This window comes from Panthera leo, chromosome D1 (genome assembly GCF_018350215.1).
Source record: "Panthera leo isolate Ple1 chromosome D1, P.leo_Ple1_pat1.1, whole genome shotgun sequence".
NCBI classification, from domain to species: domain Eukaryota; kingdom Metazoa; phylum Chordata; class Mammalia; order Carnivora; family Felidae; genus Panthera; species Panthera leo.
This window is the reverse complement of record NC_056688.1, coordinates 32,967,358-32,981,706: the sequence shown is the minus strand read 5'-3', so window position 1 is coordinate 32,981,706 and position 14,349 is coordinate 32,967,358. Positions and strand designations below refer to the sequence as shown.

General features: G+C 36.6%; 1 protein-coding gene across 1 annotated transcript in view; it reads left to right on the top strand.

Moving 5' to 3' along the window:
- The window catches only part of ARHGAP42 (Rho GTPase activating protein 42), a 303,324-nt gene that overhangs the window by 92,063 nt on the left and 196,912 nt on the right, over positions 1–14,349 (top strand). Inside the window, exon 3 of the mRNA XM_042904225.1 lies at positions 5,842–5,903. Coding sequence (XP_042760159.1) covers positions 5,842–5,903 — 62 coding nt within the window. The remainder of the gene's footprint in view (positions 1–5,841; positions 5,904–14,349) is intronic.

Here is a 14,349-nt window from a genome sequence, read left to right as displayed (position 1 = left end):
ACTTACTGTAATGGAGTCATGTTAACAATGAACAAGGAATAATTTTCTTTATTTTTTCTTATTCCGTCTTCTAGGCACTAACCAGGATTTCCACAGTCAAAAGTAGTAGGGTGAACTTAAGCTTGCTGAAAAGATAGAGTGAGGAAATAGATATTTTAGATAGCTCAGGAATTTTTTAGAATTTATGATATTGGTAAATACAGAAACCATTATTATACTTCCTCAACGTGTGGGTATATTTCAATTGTTGTCTTTGTGAATGTTTATACTCTTGAGATCTGTCATAAATATACCTGAATAATAGATTTCTTTTGTTTCAAAAGTGTTTTTCCAATATCACATTGTAGAGATAAAAATGGTAACCTACAGCAATATTCTTAACTTCAACAATTTGTTGGAAAATTAACATTTATATATGAAACTGTGTTTTGATTGCTCTCCACTAATCTCATGGTCCAGATGGTCAGGAAGGGGAAAGATTATTAATGGTGAATACAGCCAGGAAAGTTTCATGCAGGTGGCCAGAATGTAGATAGCTAACATAATTTTCTGAAGTATCTGGCCTATCTTTTTTATAATATTTTATGAAACCTAGAATAAGAGTCAGTATGTTTCTCCTTATAGAGCAAGTAGATTATGGAAATCTATTATTAAACTTGTTAATTAATTTAACAATCATCTATTGAAAGCCCACTGTGTGTTAAATATTGTTTTTGGAATATTGCTCTCACTTAATCAAGCTCCTGTCATACACCTAGGTATGGGCAGAATCTGTAATTGCAAGACCAGCTGTTATATTTGATGTTAGTGTGGATCCCCAAATCAGAATGAAATGGTTATTTATGTATATATTAACATTGATAAGATATAGACCATCACATATAATTGCTTATAAAAATGTGTTTGGGAATTAGAAATTTGCATGTAATAAAAAACATTTTTAAATTTTACTTAGGTAAAGTCTTAGAAGAAATTGCTCAAGCAGTCAACATCAATAGCTATTTTGTTTAAGGCACTGTGATGGGTGGTTGCTGGAGGAATCATTTCATGTGTCTTGTGCCCAAGGCCTGGTGGGGAATTTGTTTTTGCCCAGGACTCCCTATCAGTTTTCATGGTCTCTAAAGGCTTTTGTGGGTACTGGTCACCAGAGATTCTAATACTCTTCTCTGAGCTTCTCATCTCTGAAGAGTTGCTGGGGTACACTTGGCAGTATGGATCTACCTGACTTGTGTCAGAGCTGCCTTTAGATTTTGAGGATGGGCCAGGCTAGGAAGTGACTGGCTATCCATCAAGCCCTTTGTCTGAAAACCCAGTTTACACAATAATACTTTGAATTATTTTATACTTGCATAGTAGAATTATTAATTCATCTTCTTTTTCTGTTATTTTGTGATTTGTAAACTACTTTTTAAAAAAAGGTTTATTTATTTTTGAGAGGGAGTGAGAATGTGAATGGAGTCGGGGAGGGGGTGGTGGGCAGAGAGAGAGGGAGAGAGAGAATTCTAAGCAGGCTCCACACTGTCAGCACAGAACCCGATGTGGGGCACAGTCCTCCCACATACTGTGAGATTATGACCTGAGCTGAAATTGAGAGTTGGACACTTAACTCACTGAGCCACCCAGGTGCCCCTGTGCTTTGTAAACTATTAATGCAATACTTCAACATTATAAATAAAAAGACTTCAGGGAAAGCATTAGATAAGGGTTGAAAAAGTAAGTCACTGTTACTAATTCATTAAACGGTGTTCCTGGCTGTTCATTTTCCATGTAGGACAAATGAAAAACAGTAATATCTTCATTTGGACTAAGAAACATATAGTTTTATGGAACTGACACTATATTATTTAAAGAGCAATCTTAGTTCTTTGAAGTCATTTCCCTGAAAAATCAGCAAAAGAAGAAGAGACAAAACTTATTGTCAAATTGGGACAGACCTAGAAAACTGCTGGAGGGAGAGTAGTTTTTGTTGGGAGGAAGCAGACATGCAATTGCTTTTGCATGTTCAAATTTTTCTCCTCAGACATTCTTATTATAACAAACTATTATTGTACTGAGTCTATAAATAGTATTTATATGGGAAACAGACCAGAACACCATTCAAATAAAGCAGGAAACAGCATCATTAATATTTAGACAAGGAGGTACAACATCAAAATGAGAATCTGAGTTTCCTAATTACTTAAAACCAAAATCTGACTTAAGGCAACTGCTCGATTGACTCTTGAAGTAGTAGTTACCTTGGGGAAGCCTGTGGACTTCCAAGGTGTCATGGGATGATGCTCCTGGGACTATTAGGACACTACTCCATGAGGCAGTGGTTGTTGTTTGGGTTGACCAGGTAGAAGGTTCTAGTGTACCCCAGCCAATCTAAATCAAGCTAGACGTGCCTGGGTAGCGCAGTCAGTTGAGTGTCTGACTTAGGCTCATGATCTCATGGTTCATGGGTTCGAGCCCCGTGTCAGGCTCTGTGCTGACAGCTCAGAGCCTGGAACCTACCTCAGATTCTGTCTCCTTCTCTCTCTGTCTCCCCCCACTTGCATTCTGTCTCTCTCTGTCTCTGAAAAATGAACAAACATTAAAAAATTTAAAAAAAGTAAGTCAAGCTACATCTTCATTTATTCTGAAAATACCTGTTGTCAAAAAACAAAACAAAACAGGCTTGTCAGGCTTCTATGTGCTAGATATTTACTTAACTCTGGGAAAATTAGTAAGTGAATTTAGCCTCCTAAAATTTAGGCTAGTAGGAAAATAAAACATTTATAGCATGTGTTATTTTTCATTATTTAAAAAAGTTAAAAGATTTTTAATAGGCTTAACAAAAACTATCAATCTCTCATCTTACAAGCCCTCACCACTTAGTTACTCACAGAGATCACTTTGAACTTTTAGCCATTTCTGTTTCTTTCAAGACCATGATTGTCTTGCTACTACTTGACTTTTTCCTCAGTTTTAGATACATTCTTCTCATTTTATACTGTTATGTTTATATCATAGTGACTTTGCACATACTAAAACTGAGTTATTTAATTTATTTTCATGGTGTTACTAAATAACTGTTTTCCCAAGGGTTAGTAATTATCTTTGAATTTTCTTTAAAAGAATTGTAAATTTCCTTTCATTACATTCAGATACATTAGGATATTGATTGGTTCCATTTTTATTCTCCAGAGACATTTCTTGGAGCCTATAACCTATTGCTCCAGTCTAGATCATCCTGTCTGAACCTTTTACGCAATAGTTGTCCTGGAATATCTCTCTGTTGACATGAGAATTTCATTGCTTTCTATGCTATATTGGATACCCTACTTCTAGATTCTATATCCTCTTTTCTTGATTTATTCTCAAGTGTTGTTAGAGTGCCTTATCTAGTATCTTCCCATAAAAGAAGCATATGAGGGTAGTTGTTTTTGTTTTGTTTATTTTTAATTAAAAAGCTTAGGAGGCATTGAGTTTGAAATCTGGGATTAAAGAACTTCTTAAACAGACTTTCAACTACTTTTAATCACCTCTTATTTTCTCCCCTTCAGCAGTACTTGCTGCTTCCAATTCCTGTAGACCAAACTGATTACCTCTTGTTTTCTTTCTCTGTAGGCATATCTTTCTCTGTAGATAATTCCTTCCATTATCCACATTTTTTTGACATTTTTGTAGGCTCACCAATAGAACTCTTCGGTGGCAATAGATAGTTGCCAGGGTGATGGAATGCTTTCTTTACCCAAAGTACAAAAGTATAGTATGCTATTATGTACTCCATTTAAAACTTTTTATATATTTGTAAAATGTTTTTCTGTTCAGTTTACTGTTGTCACAAGTGGGTTGTATTGTAGCATTTTATTTTTGAAGAAATTAAAATCTCAAATTTCTAAATTAAAAAAAAGTGTCAAATTTACTCTAAGGTCATTAATGTGTTGGGGCGCCTGGGTGGCTCAGTCGGTTGAGCGGCCGACTTCGGCTCAGGTCATGATCTCGCGGTCCGTGAGTTCAAGCCTCGCGTCGGGCTCTGTGCTGACAGCTCGGAGCCTGGAGCCTGTTTCAGATTCTGTGTCTCCCTCTCTCTGACCCTCCCCTGTTCATGCTCTGTCTCTCCCTGTCTCAAAAATAAATAAAGCATTAAAAAAATTTTTAAAAAAATGTGTTTATCGGATTAATCTGAGTCTCCCAGATAATTCTTTGATTTCTCTTTTGGCATCTGTGAATAAAATCCAATATGAAGTAATCATAGTGATAGCATTTCAAACCAGCTTGGTTAGTGTAAGCCTACTAGTTCTAAAAAGAGGAGTGGAGGGAAAAAAAATTAGATTGTAATTTTAAATTCTTCAATGGAAAATATTCTTTTTCTTAATAAGTTCTGTTATGAGACTCTTGATTTATTTTCCTCACTTATCTACTTTTATTATAGGCTTTATGCCAGACTTATTAGACTTCTGGTCTTATAGAATGTTTTTAATAATTTGTATGGGTGTAGGAAGACATAAGGAGCCTAAAGAATGAAGACGTAGAAGGGAAGGTAAAGCTTACATAGAAGGGCACCTGGGTGGCTCAGTCAGTTAAACTTCAGACTTCAGGTCATTATAACGTGGCTCTGAGGTGATTTGTGAGTTTGAGCCCCACATAGGGCTCTGTGCTGACAGCTCAGAGCCTGGAGCCTGCTTTGGATTCTGTCTGCCTCTCTCTCTGCCCCTCCCCAGCTCATAGCGTACTCTGTCTCTCACTGTCTCTCAAAAATAAATAAAAACATTAAAATAACCTTAAATGGAAATAATTTTTGCCTTCACCTTACTTGTTTTATTAGTTTTATAATCAAAACATTCCAACTTTAGTTATATTAAGTATAAGGTATAGAAATTGATGTGGATGAATTACTGTCTTACAATTGCCATTTGGGACTATACATTTATAAAGAATACGTTACTGTAATTCTTGACTTACATTTTGGTTTATTCTCCCAGTGTTTCTAGGAGTATTTGATATTTTCTCCAAGCCAGGGCAGTATAGCTTCAGGTAGCTTTCTAAAGCAGTGATTCTTTAGACAGCTATCTGAACTTGTGATGAGCACTGGGTTTTGTACCTACATGATGAATCACTAAATTGTACACCTGAAACTAATATTACATATATTATAATTATTATATTGTATATTCACTAACTGGAATTTAAATAAAAGCTAAAAGAAAAAAGAAAACAGTGCTTCCCAATTTTAATATGCAGACGAACACTTGAGGATCTTATTAAAATGCAGAAACTGAGATGAGGCATTAGTCTGTATTTCTAACAAGCTCCCCAAATGCTGATGCTGGTAGTCCTTCCAGACACACTTACTACCCAGGGTCTAAACTAACTTGATATCTGAGTAATACAGAATAGAGAATCTGGTTTTAAGTATCTGTAACTATTGAGCTTCTAGATAGAAGTCAGTAACAGACTTTGCATTACTGGCTGCTAATAAGTACATCTAAATCGTACTGGATTTATTGCTTCTTAGAGATTTAATATATTCATTATTTGTAGGATTCTGTTTAGAAGCAATATGAGTCATAAACTTTTATTTATTAATATAAGTTATACATTACATACATATACTGTATTTCCTTAGTATCTTTAAAGAAAAAATGTTATACTCTATATGTGCTAAATTTTAATTTTCAGTACGCAAATATCTGTTATCTATAGCTGTTAGTCATTGAGATCTTATTATGTATAGTGTTCTATGCTTATAGAAACATAAATCCACAGAATATATACATATTTATAACTAGCTTCATTGTAATGTTTATTCCTGTGTAATTAGATATTAACAATGGAAAGTGGTTAATGCCTTTTTTTTTTAAATCTTCTAAATAGCTCAGTCACTAAAGGAATTTGCAAGACTACTCATTGCAGTAGAAGAAGAAAGGAGGAGACTGGTAAGTCCGTTCCCCATTTCTTCAGAATAAAACTTTGTTTGGACATATTGAAAGAAAGACCAGACCTTCTGAATTAGACTTAGCCATACCAGACCCTATATTTGATACATGTACTAAATGTTACAGAAAATATTTCTGTATGATTATGATTATCAATAATTTGATTATGATTATCAATAATTTCTGTATGAGTGTGATTATCAATTATTGCTAATGATATATACCATTTCTGTTTATTTCAGGTGTAATTTCATCAGGTGTAAATTATATTCATTTTGTTTTCCAGTTAATTCTTTTGAGAATTAAAAATATTGAATTGTCATTAGAAACCCATTCTGAGTAACCTTATAAATAACTTTAGTGTTATAATAAAGATACATTCTAAGTATTAAAGACAATTCATAAAAGGAGCAAATAATTCTTTCTTAAAAAGGTGACATTTCAGTTGGGTCTTAAAGGCTGGGAGGATTCTGTTTGGCTGGGAAGAGTGGGGAAAACATTTCAGGTTGATGGATTAACTTAATGTGGCAGTATCAGAGGATAGTTACTATAATATATTTATCCATTTACCAATATAATTTTTGTACCCATTTTGTTAAAATTTCTGTGAAGGCCTCTGTCTATGACCCTCACTTCCCATTTGTATATGGGAAAATTAGTACATTTCCCACAGGATTGTCATAAAGCATTTGCAGCAGCACATGGCACATAGTAAGTATTGATGGTAATAAAGATGTTGTCTCTTACAGTGAGGGTTCCAGGCTTGTTTAAAATGCCATCTTTATCACTGGCTTCACCATCCTGTTGGGGAATTATGTATACACATATGTATATATGTGCATTAAATGTGCATTAAATGTGGTGTCATTCTGCTAATTGGATAAGGAGAACAGTTTCAGGAGGATGGCCTTGGCACAGGGAATGTTGCCTGAGCTAAGGAAGAATCACACAACCATTACTTGGCAGTCATATAATGAACTTGAGAAGAGGTACTGTATATATTTGTAGAATAAGGCAGATATTCTCAGAGAGTATTAGAAGATTGGTAGTTTTGGTCATAAGTAGGGTGTAAGAGGTGGGCTAAAAAGTTTTGGTGTGTGTTACAGAAGAGCAAGATTGCTGGTTTTTGAAAAGGATGGGAGAACCAATGTGGGATTTAGGAGAGATTAATTTGGTGGCCATGTGAAAAGATAGATAAGGTGGACTGTCAGGTGACATATTTTTTTAGGAAACATCAGCCTACAATGGTCTGGTCCCAGTACAGTGTAATCTGTGCTAGATATATATGAGCCATTATGGGAGACTTACGTCCTTTCTGGGGAGGTCAGAAAAAGCTTTTTGTCTGGAGGGAAGTTTGATTGGAGTCTTAAGACTAAATTGTATACTTTTAAGTACTGTATGCATAATCTTCAGTCCAGTTTCATGAACTATGCAATAGAAGTCCAAGTTTAATGGGGAAATGTGAGTAGGAGGTATCTTATGGCCCAGAGAAGAGCTGATGATGAAAATGGGAAAAAGTGGTTAGGGAGATGTGAAAATAGAGTTTTAAATGGTGTGGAAGCCAGGGGAATATACGATTTAGGGTTGAGTGAGGTTGTTATTCAAATCCTGTGCAAGTACTTCAGGAGAATGATCAATCAGCTAGCATGAATTATTGAAAGAATATGGGAAAGTGTGTTGTAATTTGCAGGAGTGAAAAGAACCAAAGAAATGTAAGGGTAGTTTATAGAAAGAGTTTAGAAAGGCAAGAGCAAGTTATATAAGAGAAAGGGGATTATGGTTAGTGATAATGGGCCATTGAAGGTGGACATCATAAATATGTCAAGGAAAGACTAATTACCATGCTTTCATAGATTTTTCTAGCAATACCCAGAGCCATGGATGAGCAGTAAGAATAGTTGGGAGGCCAGATTCAAGGGGTGGGCACAGAAGATGTGCTGGATTACAGGGACATGGATTTGTATAATATGAAATTACAAAGCTTTATTTTAAGATATTAGAGGAGAACTAGATAGGAAAAAAATACAGTGAGTCAGTTAAAAAGAATGGTTTTAGACAACTATGCTAGACAAGAGACCAGAGAATTTACTGTAACAACCCAGCTTACAGAAATTTGATTAACTAGTTACTAGTGTAGTGGTAAACCACAGGCTGCTCCTAAAGATAGTATATTTCCTTTTTTCATTTGGAAAATGTGGTCACCCTATGAAGACCTCGCTTTAACCATATTTCCATATTTCTGCCAGTCTTTTGGATCTTTATGATAATTTCAGCAATACAAACACTGTTTGAAAAACTGAGGTATTCTTCATTTGTATAAACCATATCTATTTCTGGTGACAGAAAAGTGCTCTACATAGCAATTACTGTATTTCTGTTTAAGTCTCTCATGTCAAAATAAAATATCCCCACTGATCTGGAACTTTTCATTCTCTTCACTTTATATTTCACCCACAGTGTAATTTCTGCTCACCACATATAACAATACTACTTAAGCAATGAAAATAAAATGCATTTTCCATAGTCAGCATGAAACCAGAGTGCAAAGTTGGGAAAGTCTTAATTCCAGTGAATTGTTGACATCAAGGAAAGCCCTAAGCTCCTCATGATTTTGTTTTGTTTCATTTACAAATGAAGAATGGTCTGCATTTCCCAAAGTGTGAAATGGATGCCTTCAATAGTGTATTAGATATTAAGTATTTTATGAATGGACATCTTACATTTTAGTAGTTCCATATTTATTTTAATGTGTATTGGATAAAGAACAACTCTGGATTTAACATAAATTAATGCTTGGGAGGGAGCTTAGTAAAAGAAGTGGATCAGTTTATAAAATGTGGGACATGAATGTGGCCAAAATCATGGAAGTGGTATGTGAGGGAGTGAAATTTGGGAATCCATGGAGTAGGTGTGATATATATGCTTTAAATGTCTTTGGTTTGGTTGTCTTCTGTTACTGTATACTCTGTTAAACATTGTCAACAGCTACCTCCAAGTTCACTACCTCATTTGTGGAGATTATATTAAAAAAAAAAAAAAAAAAAAAAGGGGCGCCTGGGTGGCTCAGTCGGTTGAGCGTCCGGCTTCGGCTCAGGTCATGATCTCGCGGTCCGTGAGTTCGAGCCCCGCGTCGGGCTCTGTGCTGACAGCTCAGAGCCTGGAGCCTGCTTCAGATTCTGTCTCCCTCTCTCTGACCCTCCCCCGTTCATGCTCTGTCTCTCTCTGTCTCAGAAATAAACATTAAAAAAAAATTTAAAAAAAAAAAAAAAAAACAAAAAAAACAAAAAAAACTATTCCCCAAAACTATCTGATTTCTTTTTAGTTTCTTCTGAAAGAATAAGCATTCATATAGTAAACACATTAATGATAGGTTAAGCAAGATTATGAAAGATTGAAGCTCTCATTTGTACAATTTAGGTACCTTTATAGCAAAGCAAGTATAGACCAGTATGCATAGGATAGTTTCATTTTTATTTACAAAACAAGATGTGTAACTTTCTACATTGCTATCTTTCCCAACTATTTTAGTAATTTACTCATATATTACTCTTCTCCAGGAGCCAAAATAGAGTTGTGGGCAAAAGATTCCTGTCTTCTAGTTGGCAGAGACAGACATACCAAATAAGTGAGTCAGTAATAGAGTACTTACTACTCTGGAACTCTGGAAAAAGGAAGATAAAGGAGGATATGTTTTAATGTGTTTTAATGGTGTGTTTTAATGATGTTAAGTGTGTAATTGGAGTATAGGTATGATTTAATGTAGGATAGTCAGGGAAGGCCTCAGTGATTAGTGTCATTGAAGCAGAGACCAGACAAAAGAAAGAACAGTTAATCCTCTAATGGGAGGTCTCTGATAAAAGTGCTTTTTAAAAAATTTATTTAATACATTTTTTAAAAGTTTATTTGTTTGTTTTTGAGAGAGAGCAAGTGGAGAGGGGCAGAGATAGAGGGGGACAGAGGATCTGAAGCAGACTCTGTGCTGATAGCAGTGAGCCCAAAGTAGGGCTTGAACTCACAAACCATGAGATCATGACCTGAGATGAAGTGGGATGCTAAACCCACTGAGCTACCCAGGCGCCTCTATTTGTTTATTTTGAGAGAGAGAGAAAGTGGGGGGAGGGGAAGAGAGAAAATCCCAGGCAAGCTTTGCCCTGTCAGTGCAGACCCAGGGATTGATCTCACAAAGCCTGAGATCATTACTTGAGCTGAAACCAGGAGGTGGACGCTTAACTGACTGAGCCACCCAGGCACCCCAGAAGTGCTTTTAAAGTAGCTCACGCAAGGGGCATCTGGGTGTCTCAGTTGGTTAAGCATCCGACTTTAGCTCAGGTCATGATCTCAGGGTTAGTGAGTTCTAGCCCTGCATCGGGCTCTGTGCTGACAGCTCAGAGCCTGGAGCCTGCTTCGGATCCTGTGTCTCCCTCGCTGTCTGCCCCTCCCTTGCTCATGCTCTCTTTCTATCTCTCAAAAATAAATAAACATTAAAAAAATTAAAAAAAAAATAAAGTAGCTCACACAACTCAAAACATTAAAAAAATTAAAAAAAAAAATAAAGTAGCTCACACAACTCAATAGAAAGTGCAAAGACCGTGAGGTTGGAGAGTGTTTTGTGGGTATTTAAAGAACAGCAAAGAAGCCGACGTGGTTAAATCTCATGAGCAAATGGGGAAGTGGAAGAGGTGAAGCAAGATAGGGTGGAGTGATGGGGGATGTGAAGAGTCTGTAGGGCCCTGCAAGAAACTGGACTTTTGCTCTGAGGAAGGTTCTTTCAGAAAATGGGTGGCATGGACTGATACAGGATTACCCTGACTGTTGTGTTATATACAGCACAGAGGACAAGGCTGAATACTTATCTCCTAACTGGAGATATGAGTCAGGATGCTGTTTTAGTTATTTCATTAGGTAAGAGTCCATGGTGACTTGCACCAGGATGAAAGTGGTAGAAGTGATCAGATTCTGGGCTTTTTTTATAGTTGATATCAGTAGGATTTGCTGATTGATTAAATATGGATTGTGGAAGAGATGAGGCAGCTATGCTTCATAGGAATGGTTTCTCTACCTTGGCAGTGTTGACATTTGGAGCCAGTTAAATCTTTGTTAGGGACTTCTGTCCCTGTGCGTTGTAGCATGTTTAGTGATATCCCTGGCCTCTACACTCTTCATGTATCCCTCACCACCCTCCCACCCACCCCCCCCACCCCCCCACCAAGTTATAACAACCAAACATGTCTTCAGACATTTTGTCCCTTAGAGGGCAAAGTCGACCTGCCGAAAACCACTTATCTCAGGCTTTTGTCCTGATAGGGATCCTCAGATGGAATGGTTATGGTGGGGGACAGGTATGTGTGGTGGGTATTCTCAAGAATTTCATTTCAGACATTTTAAATATTAGACAGTCAGCTGGAGCTTTCAGGAGAAGTCAGTGCTATAAAAGAAATGTGGAGACCATCAATTTATAAGTGGTATTTAAATTCACTTTTGAGGTTAGATGAGATTATGATGAGAGAAAGAATAAGTAAAGTGATGAGATTCAATTGACAAAATTATAACTATGTAAAGAATTTTGAGTTAATGATTCCATGAAGAGAATACCTATGAGTAACATTAATATTAACAACTTTGTGTTTTTCAAAAATTGGGGCAAAATACACATTATTTAATTTACCATCTTACCCATTTTTTAAGTGTACAGTTTAGTAAGTATACTCATTATTTTGCAGCCCATCTCCAGAACTTTATCATCTTGCAAAACTGAAACCCTGTGCCCATTAAACAACTCCCCAATTCCCCTCCCCTCAAGCCCTAGCTTCCACCTTTCTACTTTCCTATTTCTATTAGTTTGCTACTCTAGATACTTCATGTAAGTGGAATCACACAGTATTTGTCTTTTTGTGACTGGCTTTTTTCACTTAGCATAATGTCCTCAAGGTTTATCCATGTTGTAGCATGTGTCAGAATTTCTTTCCTTTTTAAAACTGGATAATAATTCTGTGTGTATGTGTGTATCTCACATTTTGTTTATCTGTCCATCTGATGATGGATACTTGGGTTGTTTGCGCCTTTTTGGCTATGGTGAATAATGCTGCTATGAATGTGGTTGTGTAAATATCTCTTTGATACCCTGCTTTCAATCCCTTTTAATCTTTTGAGGAACCATTATGCTGTTTCCCATAGCAGCAGCACAATTTTACATTCCCACCGACAGTGCACAAGGTTCCAGTTTCTCTTCATCCTACCTAACATCTACCCTAACACTTTTGTTTCCTTATTTTTTGATAGAAGCCATCCTAATGGGTGTGACAGCTTTGGAGTTTAAGTTTGTTTTTAGATATGGTTGGGGTGGGTAAGGATATATATGCTTTATATCCATGAATTTAAAAGGTTAACAGGCAATGAATGTTTTAAAGTAACAGGAAACTGTTTCAGAATACACTGATGAAGAACATACTTTATGGTAGGGCAGAAAATGTCAAAACATCAACCTTTTTTTAATATGTGTTCTAAGTTGTTAAATGACCAAGAACAATGATTGTAGTGGGAACAAGAGTGTAATCTAAAGTATGTTTATACAATGGATAATTCAGTCATTTGAAGGTTCATTATTTTAACTGGAAAGATTTAGGTAACAGTAATTTTCTTCACCTTTTATTATTTATAGACAAATGTTTAAAATGTTGCACTGCCAGCTCCAGAAAATGAGAATAGTTTGATATTTTCATGCAAACTTCTCTTTGTTTTGTAACTGAAGCTTGAAAGGAGGTAAGATGAGACACACTGGGGGATGATAAAACTGGGAGTTTAGGCAGCTTCACAGGATCTGATCATTGCCTGATTGAGCATGTGGTAACATGTAGAAGGCTAGGCTTAGGACAAAAGAAAGATAAAGTCTACAAAGGCAGTAACTATTGCACAACACTGGCAGATTTCCACACTGTCAAAGCCTCAGGATGTCTGTCTCATCAAAAGTCAATCAGGCAGTGGGTAGATGTGGGCCTGACACATCCACATTTACAGTTGGAAGAGAGTAGGTAGGGATTCTCAACCTGGGACTGTTGACACATTGGGCAAAGTAACTCCTCATTGTGGAGGACTGTCTTGTGCATTGTATGATGTTCGGCATCTCTGTCTTCTACCCACTAAATACTGGTAGGAGACCCCTGCCTCAGTGCTCCCAGTGTGATAAGCCAAAATGTCTCTAGATACTGCTTGATATCCCCAATTGAGAACCCCTGGACCCATGTGTTTACTGAGGGTCCATTTCTAATGAAGCTGATAGGGTGTCCCTTAACATTATCGTTAACATTAATGTATCATTAACATTAATGTATGTCCATTAACATACAGTTGATTGGGGGTTCTTATTGGTCTTCTAGACTTAATAAGGTCTCAGAGAAGAGGTGGCTTCTTTAATAATTCATGCTGTTTTTAATAATAAGTTGAAGTTAAGGAAATGGTTGCTGAATTTAATTTAGGTGAAGTCTGTTTGCATATTAACTAATGTTGCTTAACCTCTTCTGCATGTCAGACACTGTGTTAAGTACCTCTGCATTCTCTTATTTAATACTCACATCTACTATATGAGCTAAGTTCTATTATCTTACTTTTATAAATGGAAACACTGAAGCCTACCTATATTTATAAGTGGCAGAACTGAAAAACCAACCTGTATCCAGAAGTACAGCTCTAAATCACACACTACTGGACTGGTTTTCCAGTTGTCTTCATCACCAACAATGCACAGGGCATTGCATGAGGTCTTTGGTTAATGAGTACTGATAGTTCATGGAACCAAACCAATATTATAACCCATCTGTCTGTAGGAATGTCATCAGAATTCCAGCTTGGCATGTCATTTATTGCTTTCAAGTAATTTCATAAGTTGCAAACCATTCATTTTGGCTTCAGTAGGCTTAGAAAAGGTCTAGCATGGGGAGACCATAGGAAAAGGGAATTATATTGCTTGAAAAAGGCTAAGAATGCCCTCTGATTTACCCCTTAATGTGCTCCTGTCTGTTCCTCCATCCTCCTTCCTCTAGAGTTATCTGATTCACTTTAATTTTGTTAGCTTCTTGGCCAGACCAGGGCCAGCATGTGTAAGTGCAGTCACCTATTAACCCATAATTCATCCATTATCCTTGTCATCTGATGGCCTGTGTGCTATGACGGATATCATAGGGAATGAGTAAGAGAAGTGTCCTCTCCTGATGTGCTGAGTTATTGGTGGAGATGTATATAAATAGCATCGGTGATGCACTAACTGATGGAAGCTAGAAAAGCTGCACAGGTAAAGTGTTAGGGAATTCAGAGGGAGAAATTACTTTTAGTTGGAAGGATGTGGAAAGGCTTTGTGGATGAGATAGCATTTGTACCAGGTCTTAAATGATATATACCGTTAACAACATGTAGAAATGTCAAGTGACAGAAATGAAGTATAGGGAGAAAAGAA